At 51.6% G+C, this 11,467-nt stretch overlaps 1 protein-coding gene across 3 annotated transcripts in view; it reads right to left on the reverse strand.

The window, feature by feature from the left end:
- B3GLCT (beta 3-glucosyltransferase) overlaps positions 1-9,713 on the reverse strand; it is a 109,913-nt gene extending 100,200 nt beyond the window's left edge. For 2 of the 3 annotated variants that reach the window (XR_005725697.1, XM_040267130.1), the window contains exon 1: positions 9,539-9,713. Coding sequence is in view for 1 of the 3 variants with exons in the window: in XM_040267130.1 (XP_040123064.1) it covers positions 9,539-9,611 (73 nt within the window). In the remaining 2 variants the exon portion in view is untranslated. Of the gene's footprint in view, positions 1-8,335; positions 8,594-9,538 lie in introns of those variants that run through there. The other variant, XM_040267131.1, reaches the window with a different exon arrangement.
- Positions 9,714-11,467: the final 1,754 nt, after the last annotated feature.

Raw genomic sequence — 11,467 nt, forward strand, 5'->3', positions numbered from 1 at the left:
TGGACACCTTGGCAGGGGGCAGGGTGGGAGTGTTGTGTGACTGGGGCCAGGGGTGAGGCTGGAATGGCAGGGCCACATCCTGAAAGGGGTCAGTCTGGTTTTACTCCGAGTGCCACTGAAAGCTTTCTGAGGCTTTTAAGAGGGGGGATGCCATGCTGAAAGGTGTGCCTGAGACCAGTTTCCAGAGGCAGCATGTGGGGTGGGGTGTGGAGAGACAAACAACACGCCACCAGCCAGGAGGGGGATGGAGCCAGACACCGAGAGCTAAGGGACCTTATGAAGGTGAGTCAACTCCTGGGCACAGCAGGTGGGGAGCCAGAGTCGTGCTGAGGTGTTAAAGCAGCAGCATCTCCAGCTTTGGAGATGGACCCCACGAGTGGATGAGGGCAGGGAAGGGCCGACGGGGAGACGAGCGTAGGTGACTCCAGGTTTCGGATCCGAGAGAAGGGGTAAGCCTGGGGTTCCATTCAGATGCTACAGGATAAAGGACAGTGAGCAGACTGTGGGAAAACTCAAACGTGGTTCCCAGTTTCCCAAGCTGCTGCAGGGGATTCAGGTGGAAACAGCCCCATCGCGGCCTGGTCCCCAGTGCAGCCCAGCGCAGAGGCGCGAGAGGAGTTTCCACACTGTGTCTCCGCGGCATGGTGGAACCAGAGCCACAAAGCTGGATGCTCAAGAAGGAAGCAGGGGAACCCCAACATCTCAGGGACTAAACTGCCAAGGAGACAGAAAGGCGTGGCCAGGCAGAGAGAAGGCAGGCGTGTGAGATGTTTTCTGAGCCCTCTCCTTAAGAGCACCTGAGAAGGATGGACGGAAGAGCTAGAGACCTTTGCTCAGGGACCAAATATAAACAGCAAACTCTCGGGAAAAGAGATCCCCTGCTTTGGGGACCACGCCAGCACCATTCCACCACCACGGCAGGTAGAGAACATTCAGGGTCGGGAACCTCTTCACTGTGTTCCTTGGGATTCCCAACCTTTTCAAAGGATGCAGCCAGTTGGGAGAAGTCAGGAGAGGCGAGGCTCCCCCATGACAGGGAGCACACAGACCCCGCTTTCTTCCTGCCTGAGCCCCCGGCTGCCCACACTGGATCTCACTCCATCTGAAACACGAAATCAGAGAAATCAGCGGGAAATGGAGTCTGGAACACAGACTTTCCCTCACTCAGCAGCAACATTTGCCAGGACCAATATACTCTACATGCCAGAGAGTCAGCATATGTACAGGAAGGACAATAAATGGGAGGGGGCGGGGCAGAAAAAGGAAAAAATTATATATTTTAGGAAAGAAAAGATCTTTTGCTTCTTTGATTCATATCTCATTTAAACAGATGATATGAAAATCCATATGCCACTCAGGATCTGAAAAGAAGCAAACTCCAACTCAGAGTTTGGCGACGAAGTAATAAGCAGGGTCCACAGGCGGAGTCGTGGATTGGGGCAGAAGAACCCTGCGCACACACCCCACCCCTCAGAACACCCGGAAGGGGTCCGGGAGAGGAACATGCAAACACAGAAAGTCAGAGCTCTGTCCCACTCCCTTTACACTGCTGGAGAACATTTGGCAGTCAACTGTCAGGCTCATTTTATGCCTGACTTTTAGTATCTTAGTTCTAAAAAATAAAATGTGGGTCCCAGGGCTTCCTGGTGGCTCAGTGGCAAAGAATCCGCTGGCCAATGCAGGAGACACAGGTTCAATCCCTGATCCGGGAAGATCCCACATGCCGCGGAGCAGCTAAGCCCAAGGGCCACAAATACTGAGCCTGTGCTCTGAAGCCGGGGAGGGGTCACAAGAGAAGCCATCGCAATGAGAAGCCCATGCACTGCAACGAGGAGCCCCCGACTAGAGAAAAGCCTGTGTGGCGACGAAGACCCAGCACAGCCACACAAAACAAACGGGTCCCGAAAAGCACACCGGCAGGGCCGCTGAATCCATGGCACCCACAGTCTGAGACGTTCCAGGAACTCATCTAAAAAAAACCTTTGATCCAATAGCCCACTGCTCCAGGTTTTGAGACTCACACTCCAGGTACTAGAGTCCCTCCAGTAGCATCTATAAATCTGCCAAACAATACTGGAACCAGAGGAAGACTTCTGAGTTCCAATTCTGGGGTTTCTCATTCCCTTCCCAAGAAGGCAGAGCCCCTGAATGCCAAGTATCAGGCCTCACCTCCACACTCTGCTTTCCCCATAACAGCTTCCTACTCCACCTTAAGACAAAGCAACCAGCAATCACCTTTACATTCTACAGACGTGCAGTCACAGTCCCAGGTCAGACCTGGGCCAAGATGGTCCCAACAGGGCTCTGCAGTGTGCCAGCAGATACAACTCACCTGGCGCCTCGCTAAAGACACAGATCCCCGGGGCCTTGTCTTGGCTCTCCTGAATCAGAAAAAGCTGGAGCTGGAACCCAGAAATCTGCATTTTAACAAAGGAGACTCTTTAAGACCCTGAAGTGTTCCCGTGCGTGCTGAAGTCCGACACCCACTCAAAGGAACAGAACGCCTTTTTTTTTTTTTTTTTCCTTCCCCCAGCTGAGTTTGGCCATTTATCTTCCTTTGCTTCCTTCATCTCATAAATGACAAACAAGCTCCTGCCTATCCACCCTCGAGGATCTGGAGAAGATAAATTCAGTGTGATGTGTAAAGAGCTTTGAGCTTCTTATGGGAAGCAATGATGTAAACCAAAACATATCACCTTGTAAGATCATAAAATATTCCTTTAGGAGTGAAAGTAAGTTGTATCCCTAGGAGAGACTGGTACTGCTGTAGTTGAGATGCATTCAAATCGTATTTGATGATACTTTAACTCATTTGTTTTGGTTAAACTTGCTGCTCTACATCAGATCAGCTTTACAGATAAGGCCTATTTGCTTCTCCAATTTCAGTACACAGACATTTTTAGTATTAATAAATGTTTAAATAAGTTTATGTTGTCAATCAAGGCTCTCTTCTTTAAAAAAAAAAAAAGAAAGAAAGAAATGAACTCAGATTTCCCCTTAAATCTCTTTCATGCAGATCTCTCCTCTGAGGTCCAGACCCTCAGTGGATCTCACTGCTACTGGACATGGTACCCAAGCATCTTACAAGCACCCCAAACTCAACCTGTCCAAACAGAACTCCTCATCTTTGCCTCCCCCTAAAACTAAAAACAAACTTTATAAAACCGTCTGGATACTTCATGCCACCGAACTGTACACTTAAAAATGGTTCAAATGATTCATTTTATGCTATATATATACTTAACTACAATAAAACAGTTTTTTCCTTTGACCACATCTGGTCCTTCTCCATCAGCTCCTATATCAGTAAACAGCTCTGCTCTCCACCTACACTCAGAGCGGGAGCCTGTGACTCATCCTTGACCCTCCTCTGCCCACTGGACCAGTCAACCACCGCGCCTCTAACTCTTAATCAGCTCTCGCCAGGTTGACTCTGGCAGCCTCCTCACTCGTTCTCCACGTCCACATCGGCCCCCGCCCATCCCTGTTCTACAGAACCACCAGCCTGAGCTTCTTAACACGTTAAGTCAAATCACATCACTCCCTATGACGGCCCTGCAACAGCTCCCCACCGCTCTAAGGACCAAGTCCAAAATCCCCACGCTGGTCTGTGAGGCCTTCATGGGCCTTCCAGCCCCCTCCCCTGTCCAGTCTCGTCCTTTCTCCACCAGCTTCCACCAGCCAGAGCCTTGTCCTGGCCCCCTCCATCCTCCCCATGGCAGCTGAGCTCTGCTTCTCCTTCAGGTCTGAGCTCCACGGCCCTGCCTTGAGAAACGTCAGGGCTTCTCAGCCTGGTGTTATTGCCGGTTTGGACAGGAAAGCTGATTCTTTGAGGGGGGAAGGGGATGCCCCATGGCACTCTGGGTTGCTCAGCAGTGCCCCTGCCAAACGATCCCCTGTGACAGTCCTGAAATCTCTCCGATAGACAAGGATTCCCTGGGAGGGGGCAAAGTGACCGCCCCCACCCCCACTCCCCATTGAGAACCTCAGCTCCAGATTTCCAGTAAAGCCTCATCAGTTCCTGGTGGCCCAGCAGTAAAGAATCCGCCTGCAATGCAAGAGACACAAGAGACGTGGGTTTGATCCCTGGGTTGGCAAGATCCCCTGGAGAAGGGCATGGCAACCCACTCCAATATTCTTGCCTGGAGAATCCCATGGACAGAGGAGCCTGGAGGGCTACAGTCCATGGGGTTGCAAAGAGTCAGACACGACTGAGTGACGGAACAATGTCCCTGAAACACCTGTCACAGCACCCTGGCCAACTCCACAGCACTGGGCAGACCGCGGTCCTGCCCGTGGTGCTCCTGTTCAATGTCACCTTCCCTTCCGAGACTGCAAGCTCCATGAGAGTAGATCGGGTTCTCCCTGCAACAACGCCAGTGTCTGGCGCATACTAGATGCTCAACACCTTCTGAACAGATGAAGAAACTCTGAGTCCAGTTTTTCCCTTTAATACTATGTAAAACTTACTAACATGTTCTGGTAGTTCAAATCAGCACTTACCTGGTCTCTTTGGAAGCAGCTTAGTGATCAGACCTCTAAGACGTGGCCTTAAGGGAGACTCTCAATCAATAAGAGATCTAATGAATCCCTGACGCCTCCTGTGACTTCTCCTTTATATTGGGAAAGGTGTGTGTGTGTGTGCGCTCAGCCCCTCAGTCGTGTCCAAGTCTGTGCGACCCTATGGACTATAGTGCCCCACCAGGCTCCCCCGTCCATGGGATTCTCTAGGCAAGAATACTGGAGTGGGTTGCCATTTCCTTCTCCAGGGGATCTTCCCAACCCAGGGATCAAACCCAGGTCTCCTGCACTGGCAGGCAGGTTCTTTACCATCTGGGTCACCAGGGAAGCCCTTGGTACTGCCTCAAGGAGCTAAAAATCTGTAACATCTGTAAGCTATTATAAATAATGTTTATCAAGAAAAGCAAAAAAAGCTGGCCCTTAATGGTCCAAATGAGGTCAGTAATTACAACTTGAGCGCCGGGCCCACAGTGTTTCCCTCAGAAGAACTGAGCACAAGGGTCAGGACATCTCCTCCCCTCCTCCACCCCCATTTGACACAGCTGCCCTTCCTCCTTCTGCTTCCACCCCCTCATCCCAAGAGCCTGACTACTGGCAAACTCCTGGGTCAAGCTGGTGGCCAAGGGGGCCACACCAGCCTGGCATCCAACAACAAAGAATCCACCCAGACAGTTCAAATCTGTGCCGGTATCATCTGAGTACTGCTGAAGAAATAAGAGAAGGGCTTAAAAATCCAAAACAGAAGAGCATCAAAGCAACCTGGAGCCAGGTGTGACTCTTGGGGTCCTAACGTGTCTGATTCGCTGCCATGAAAAGAATCCAAGCAAGACCTGGCTCAGAGTGGAAAATCATCCCTAATTTTGGCAGGTACTAAGAAATATAATCCTGACTCAGTAGAAACAGGGATAAGAAAGATAAATGTTACTATTTATTATCATTGGTTCAAATAAGCTTCTTCACAGATATATCAATTACAATTAGGTTTGGCTGCATGTAGGTAAAAAAAAAAAAAACAAACCCAACAACTGAGGCATAAACAAGACAGACTGTTATCTCACGCAATACATGTGTGGAAATAGGCAAGGGTGGGCTGGCACAGTGCTCCACACCTACCTGTTCCCAGGTGGTACCATCCTTTCTGCTCCACCCTTGTAACTACTGGCTTCTGCTTTCAGGGTCACCTCATGGTCACAAGAAGGCCACCGTAGCTCCAGCCATCAGATTCACATAACAGGCAACAAGGAGGAGGAAACGGAAGAAGGCCTGCATCACGGCTGGGTCAGTCACTTTTAATAAACTTTACCAAGAGACACACTCAGAACTCCCTGCAGACAGCTCACTGGCTACCCCTGTTGGCAAGGGCCGCTGAAAATGTCGTTCCACCGGACACGCTGCTGCCGCCACCACTCCTCCACCCTTCCCCTCACCCCCTGTATTATCAGTCTGCTCAGTTCAGTGGCTCGGCAACCCCATGGACTGCAGCTCTCCAGGCCTCCCTGTCCATCACCAACTCCTGGAGCTTGCTCAAACTCATGTCCATTGAGTCAGTGATGCCATCCAACCATCTCATCCTCTGTCATCCCCTTCTCCTCCCGCCTTCAATCTTTCCCAGCATCAGGGTCTTTTCCAATGAGTCAGTTCTTCTCATTAAGTGGCCAAAGTACTAGAGTTTCAGCTTCAGCGTCAGTTCTTCCAGTGAATATTCAGGACTGATTTCCTTTAGAATTGACTGGTTTGATCTCCTTGGAGTCTAGGGGTCTCTCAAGAGTCTTCTCCAACATCACAGTTCAAAGGCATCAGTTATTCAGCACTCAACTTTCTTTATGGTCCAACTCTCACATCCACATATGACTACTGGAAAAACCGTAGCTTTGACTAGATGGACCTTTGTTGACAAGGGCTGCTAGGGCCACCATAATAGAAACTAAGGGGGGTGGGGTGGGCAGGGGGCTTAAACAACAGAAACTTATTTCTTCCACTTCTGGTGGCTAGAAGTCCAAGACCATGGAGATAGCAGGGTTGGTTTCTGCTGAGACCTCTGTGCTTGGCTTGAAGCTGGATGAGCTCTCCCCGTGTCCTCACACAGCCGTTTCTCTGTGAGCATTTCTGGAGTCCTCTTACTCAGAGTCCTGCTAGATTAGCCCTACCTTTATGACTTCCTTCAACCTTGTTGTTTAGTCACTAAGTCCTGTCCCACTTTTTTTGTGAACCCATAGACTGCAGCACACCAGGCTCCTCTGTCCATGGGATTCTCCAAGGAAAAATACTGGAGTGGGTTGCCATTCCCTTCTCCAGGGGAGTCTTCCTGACCCAGGAAGAAACCCAGATCTCCTGCCTAGGAAGGCAGATTCTTTACAACAGAGCCACTTTAATTATCTCCTTAAAGGCACATCTCCAAATACAGTCGTATTGAGGATCAATGCTTCAATATATGTATTTGAAGGACAAAACTCAGTCCATAACACTGCTGATTATCTAAGACAGTGGTCACCAACCTGTTTGGCTCCAGGGACCGGTTTTGTCTTTTTCCCTGGCGGGGGGGGGGAGTGGTTTTAGCTTCACCAGGTATTTATCTCCTGCTGCGCAGCCTAGCACCAGTCCCTGGCAACCCCTAAGAGGTGTTTTTTAATCAGGAAAAAACTAAGGGTTTGGGGGGTAACGGATAGACTCTGCCACAAGAAAATCAGTTGACACCGTAAGAGATGGCAAAGTTCTGGTATTTTATCGAGTCTATGCCTCCCGTTTTATAAGAAAAAACCTGAGACTCAAAGCAAGGAGAAGCCACATAGTGGTTGACCCAGAGGCATGAATAAATCTGAGTCTAGTCTAGGCTCTGGACTTTAGAACTGAAGTTACAGTGACTTTTGTCTGTACAACCATCTGGGTTTAAAATGAACGTTATTGTTGACTTCTCTGAAAGCTTAAGTGAGTACACTACGCTTGTGAGAGAACTAAAGTACACACAGTCAGGTCCCCTGATCAGGTAATATTTCACGTATTTTTACACTGTCTGAATTGTTGACATGCCTTGGAACTCCCATCATGTTCTCTATTTCAACAAGAGTCCAAGAACCCTGATTTCAAGACATATGAAGGCTGGGTACCACACCTTTCTATTTCTCCGTGTCCTTCCACAACATCAAAGCAGAACGCAGTAAAAAGAACTCATGATTTACTTCAGATTTGGAAGAACACAGCTTCCTGTCTATACCAACCCATGAAATCCCCTTCACAAAACCAAATGTTTCACAGGGACCTTTCAATAGGTTTTATGTCTTATTTATTGTGCTTACCTGACAACTTCACAAGGCTAAAACACATCTTTTAAGAACGTGTGGACACTTCAGTTCATTCTGAATGTCCGGTAATATATTATCAAGTGCTGACATTCCCTTTCCTGCAGTGAAAAACAGATCCACAGAGCAACACAAGTGTGCACTTCAGCCCCTATAGTGAATATATTACACACAAATATTGCATTCCCAGTACAGCAGTTACAAAGTGCAGAGCTATAAATAGAACACCAATTTCAGCTCCCACCCACCCCATTTGGTGAGGTGCAAAACGTCCAGGCAGCAGGCCAGCTGATGCAGCCGGGAGTCTCATAGTCCCTCCGACCTCCCCTCCTCTCCGGGCGCCCCCCACCCCAGCAATGCACTCCTGCTAAAGCAGGTCCCCGCCAAGTTCAGTAGCGCCCCCACCGTCAATTACAGCCTCCGCTGCCCAAGGTGCCCAAATATTTTTAATTACATTGTTACTTAATCACGCGTGTGAACAATTACTAATTAATTTCACTGGCTTTTCCCACACTTACTGAACTGCTATAGACAGGCCAGGGGTACACAGTCAAGGTCCTTATTCCGAGAGTTTTAAGTCCAAGTAGAAACGGCTGACAAGGTTCCGGTGGGCTACCGAAACAGCAGTGCACAATGACGCTACGTCTTTTCCGAAATCGCACCATTCTGCCATTTCTAAAAATCTGTAATCACTGCCTCTTAACAGGCTGGAAACAAAAAGTCTGTGATGATAACAACCCCAAGAACGCTAATAGGAATATTCTTCCTCCAAGGTTTCAAACTTGAACACACCTCAACCATGAAAGTCAATTGCAATGATTTTTTTTTTTTTACTTTTATCACATTATTTTATGGGGGGGGGGGGGCATGCTCTTGCGAGGAACACGGAAGAAAAAAAGGGAAGGGGCATTACAGCAGCAGCAGACAAGCACTGTTTGCAGAGTTCTCTAATTCTTCGCCAGGAAGATGCAGGGTTCGGAAGACTCCCTACAGCCTCCCCCGCGCCCCAACCGACACCCAGAGGCCCAGCCGGGCACCCGGTCCTCCCTTCCTGGTCAAGGATCCGGTAGAAGGGGCTGGGGCCGGGTGGACATCCCAGCCTAGGGGGCCCGGGCAGGTCCGCGAGAACCCCACAGGGAGCCCCGGGCGAGGTGGGGGATGCACCGCTGGGCGACCGCGCGGGCGATGCGGGCCAGAGCGCGCGGGAGCCCGGGCCGCGGACCCGGCCCGCCCGCCTCCAGCCTCCGCCGCCAGCGCGGGGCGCGGAGGGCCGCCGGGACGCGGGCGGAAGGCAGGGGGGCGGGCCCGCGGCCGCCGCTTCCCTAGCTCCAAAGTTTCTCGCAGTTGCACATTCACTCCGCGCTTCCTGTGGGGGTGGGCGCCGCGCCCTCGCGGCCCGGCCGGCCGCCCGCTCCCGGCGGAAGGAAGCGCGGAGACGCGAGTCGAACCGGAGCGGCGGCGGGACCCCAGCGAGTCGAAAGAGGCCGGCCAGGCGCCCCCCGGGGTCCCGGGGTCCCGGGGAGCCGGGGCCGGCCGGGACGCCGGGAGGGGGCGCTGCCGCCGCAGGCGCGGCGGGGACGGGACGGCGGGGCGCGGGCGCCCGCGGGGCAAGGCAGGGCTGGGCCGCCCGGCGTCTCCCCCGGCGCGGACGCGGGGCGCGGGCGGCTGCACCCGGGGAGCCCACGCCTCTCCAGTGCGCGCCCGGGCCGCCCGCTACTTACCCAGGGAGCAGGTGAGCAGCGAGAGCAGTGCCGGCAACGCCAGGCGGCGGCCGCGGCGGGCGGGCGGCAGCATCCCGGCGGCGGGGCTGCGCTCCCTATACGGGCGCGGGGACTGGAGACGCGCGGGGAGCGGAGCTGCACCGCTGCCGCCGCCGCCGCCCCTGCCGCCGCGGCTGACCCGTCTCCGCGGCTCCCCTCCTCCCTTCCCCGGCCCCGCGCCGACTCCGGACGCGCCCTCTGGCGGCCGGTAGCGGGAACGCCCTCGTGCGCGCTTCCCGCGCCCGCCAGGCTCGTGGCTGTGGCCTGGAGGTCCCCCGGGGCCGGGCTGCCGGTAGAAGTGTCCGCCGGTCTGCGCGGACAGCCGCCTCCGTAAGGCGTGTGACCTCTGTTTCCTGCGGTCTCCACGTCCCCTTTTCCTTTCTCGCATTTAACCTGGGCCTCATCCTCTGCCTTCGTGCGCTCCTGCCTTGCTCCATCACCTCCCTTTCCTCGATTGCCAGCAGTAGGTCAGTGTCCCTTCTTATCCCCAAAGTGAAGCTGAAAAGGGGATGGGCGGCAGAGGAAGGAGAACCGTTTTTCTTCCCTGCCAGTGTACCACCTGTTATGAAAAAGAAAGAAATCAATAATTTCACTCAATATTGTTGGCACCAACAGTTCTACTTTGATGAAGGTGTTTTTAATCAGCTCAACTAATTTACTTTTTATCTCTTTTGAAAGGGAATGTTGCCAATAGCTTAGGCCTGGAATTTGGCTTTTAATTGAAGTTTGTGTAAATGTAATTTTAAGTGTTCACCATAATGGAAGAGGAAGGGTGTAATTTTATTCAAAAGTCTGATTTTAAAAATAAATTACATTGGAATGCAGAAAAGTGGAGGGACCGTGGAAACTTCCTTGGGAAAGTCCCCCAGGTGAGTGGCCCTCCCCAGCAGGGAAGATGGTGGCAGAAAAGGAAGTAATTACAGAGGAACTACAGCCCCCTCTGAGGGTCCTGCACTGGCCCGGCACCACACCACACCACACCCACCCCCCCACGCACCCCCCCACACACACACACGCCTCCCCCGGAAACTTCAACCCACTGCTGCCTCCCAGGAAGAAGGAAGGACCTAGTGCTCACCGGCCTGTAGCCTCCTGAAGGTCACGCCCATGTTTTCATTCCCATTTCCTCACATTTTTTGGATGCCCACTCTGTGCCTGTCACTGCACCAAGCACCCTCTGAACACCAGTATCTTTCACATGGACATGCAGCGTCCACCCACTTGCTGAACATCAAGTGAAGACCAGTGCCAGGCCCTAGGGATGCCAGTAAGATGTGGGCGAGACAGAGAAGCAGGTGCTGAATGTTTGCTGTCTTTAGACCAATAAAGGTGAATGCCCTCTGGGAGGTCTGACCTTGAGTGCCTGGGACCAGTATGGTCACCTTACAACAGGCTGCTGCTGCTAAGTCACTTCATACAATTGTTTTAAAAAGATGTCTGGAGGCAATGGTGGTTTTTTTTTTTTTTTTTTTTTCTCTTTGATTTACATTGAAGTCTTAAAACTGGGGATTGAATATTTTGTGTGAATGCAAATAGTGCCATTTGGTTCCACTCAGCCAAGGTTTGTGGCCCCATGTCAACACCATTTTTCTGGGAGGGAAAAGAAGTGTAAGACTCCTTCCTTCCATTTTTTAGTGAAGCTTTGCAAATTTATGACTGACTGCATCGATCCCTTCTATCCTTCTTTAAAATTCACCTGCCTGGTTTAGGGTTCTAGAAGTTTTCCAATTTCCAAAGCTGTTCAGCTTTCTTCCAAGAAAACCTTTCTGGCATATATTAGATATTAAATATTAAAACAAGAGACCTCCCTGGTAGTCCAGTGGCTAAGACTCTGTCTGCGCTCCCAATGCTTAAGTTCAGTCCCTGCTCAGAGAACTAGATCCCACACAA

The sequence above is a fragment of the Oryx dammah genome, unplaced genomic scaffold, assembly GCF_014754425.2.
Source record: "Oryx dammah isolate SB20612 unplaced genomic scaffold, SCBI_Odam_1.1 HiC_scaffold_24, whole genome shotgun sequence".
NCBI classification, from domain to species: domain Eukaryota; kingdom Metazoa; phylum Chordata; class Mammalia; order Artiodactyla; family Bovidae; genus Oryx; species Oryx dammah.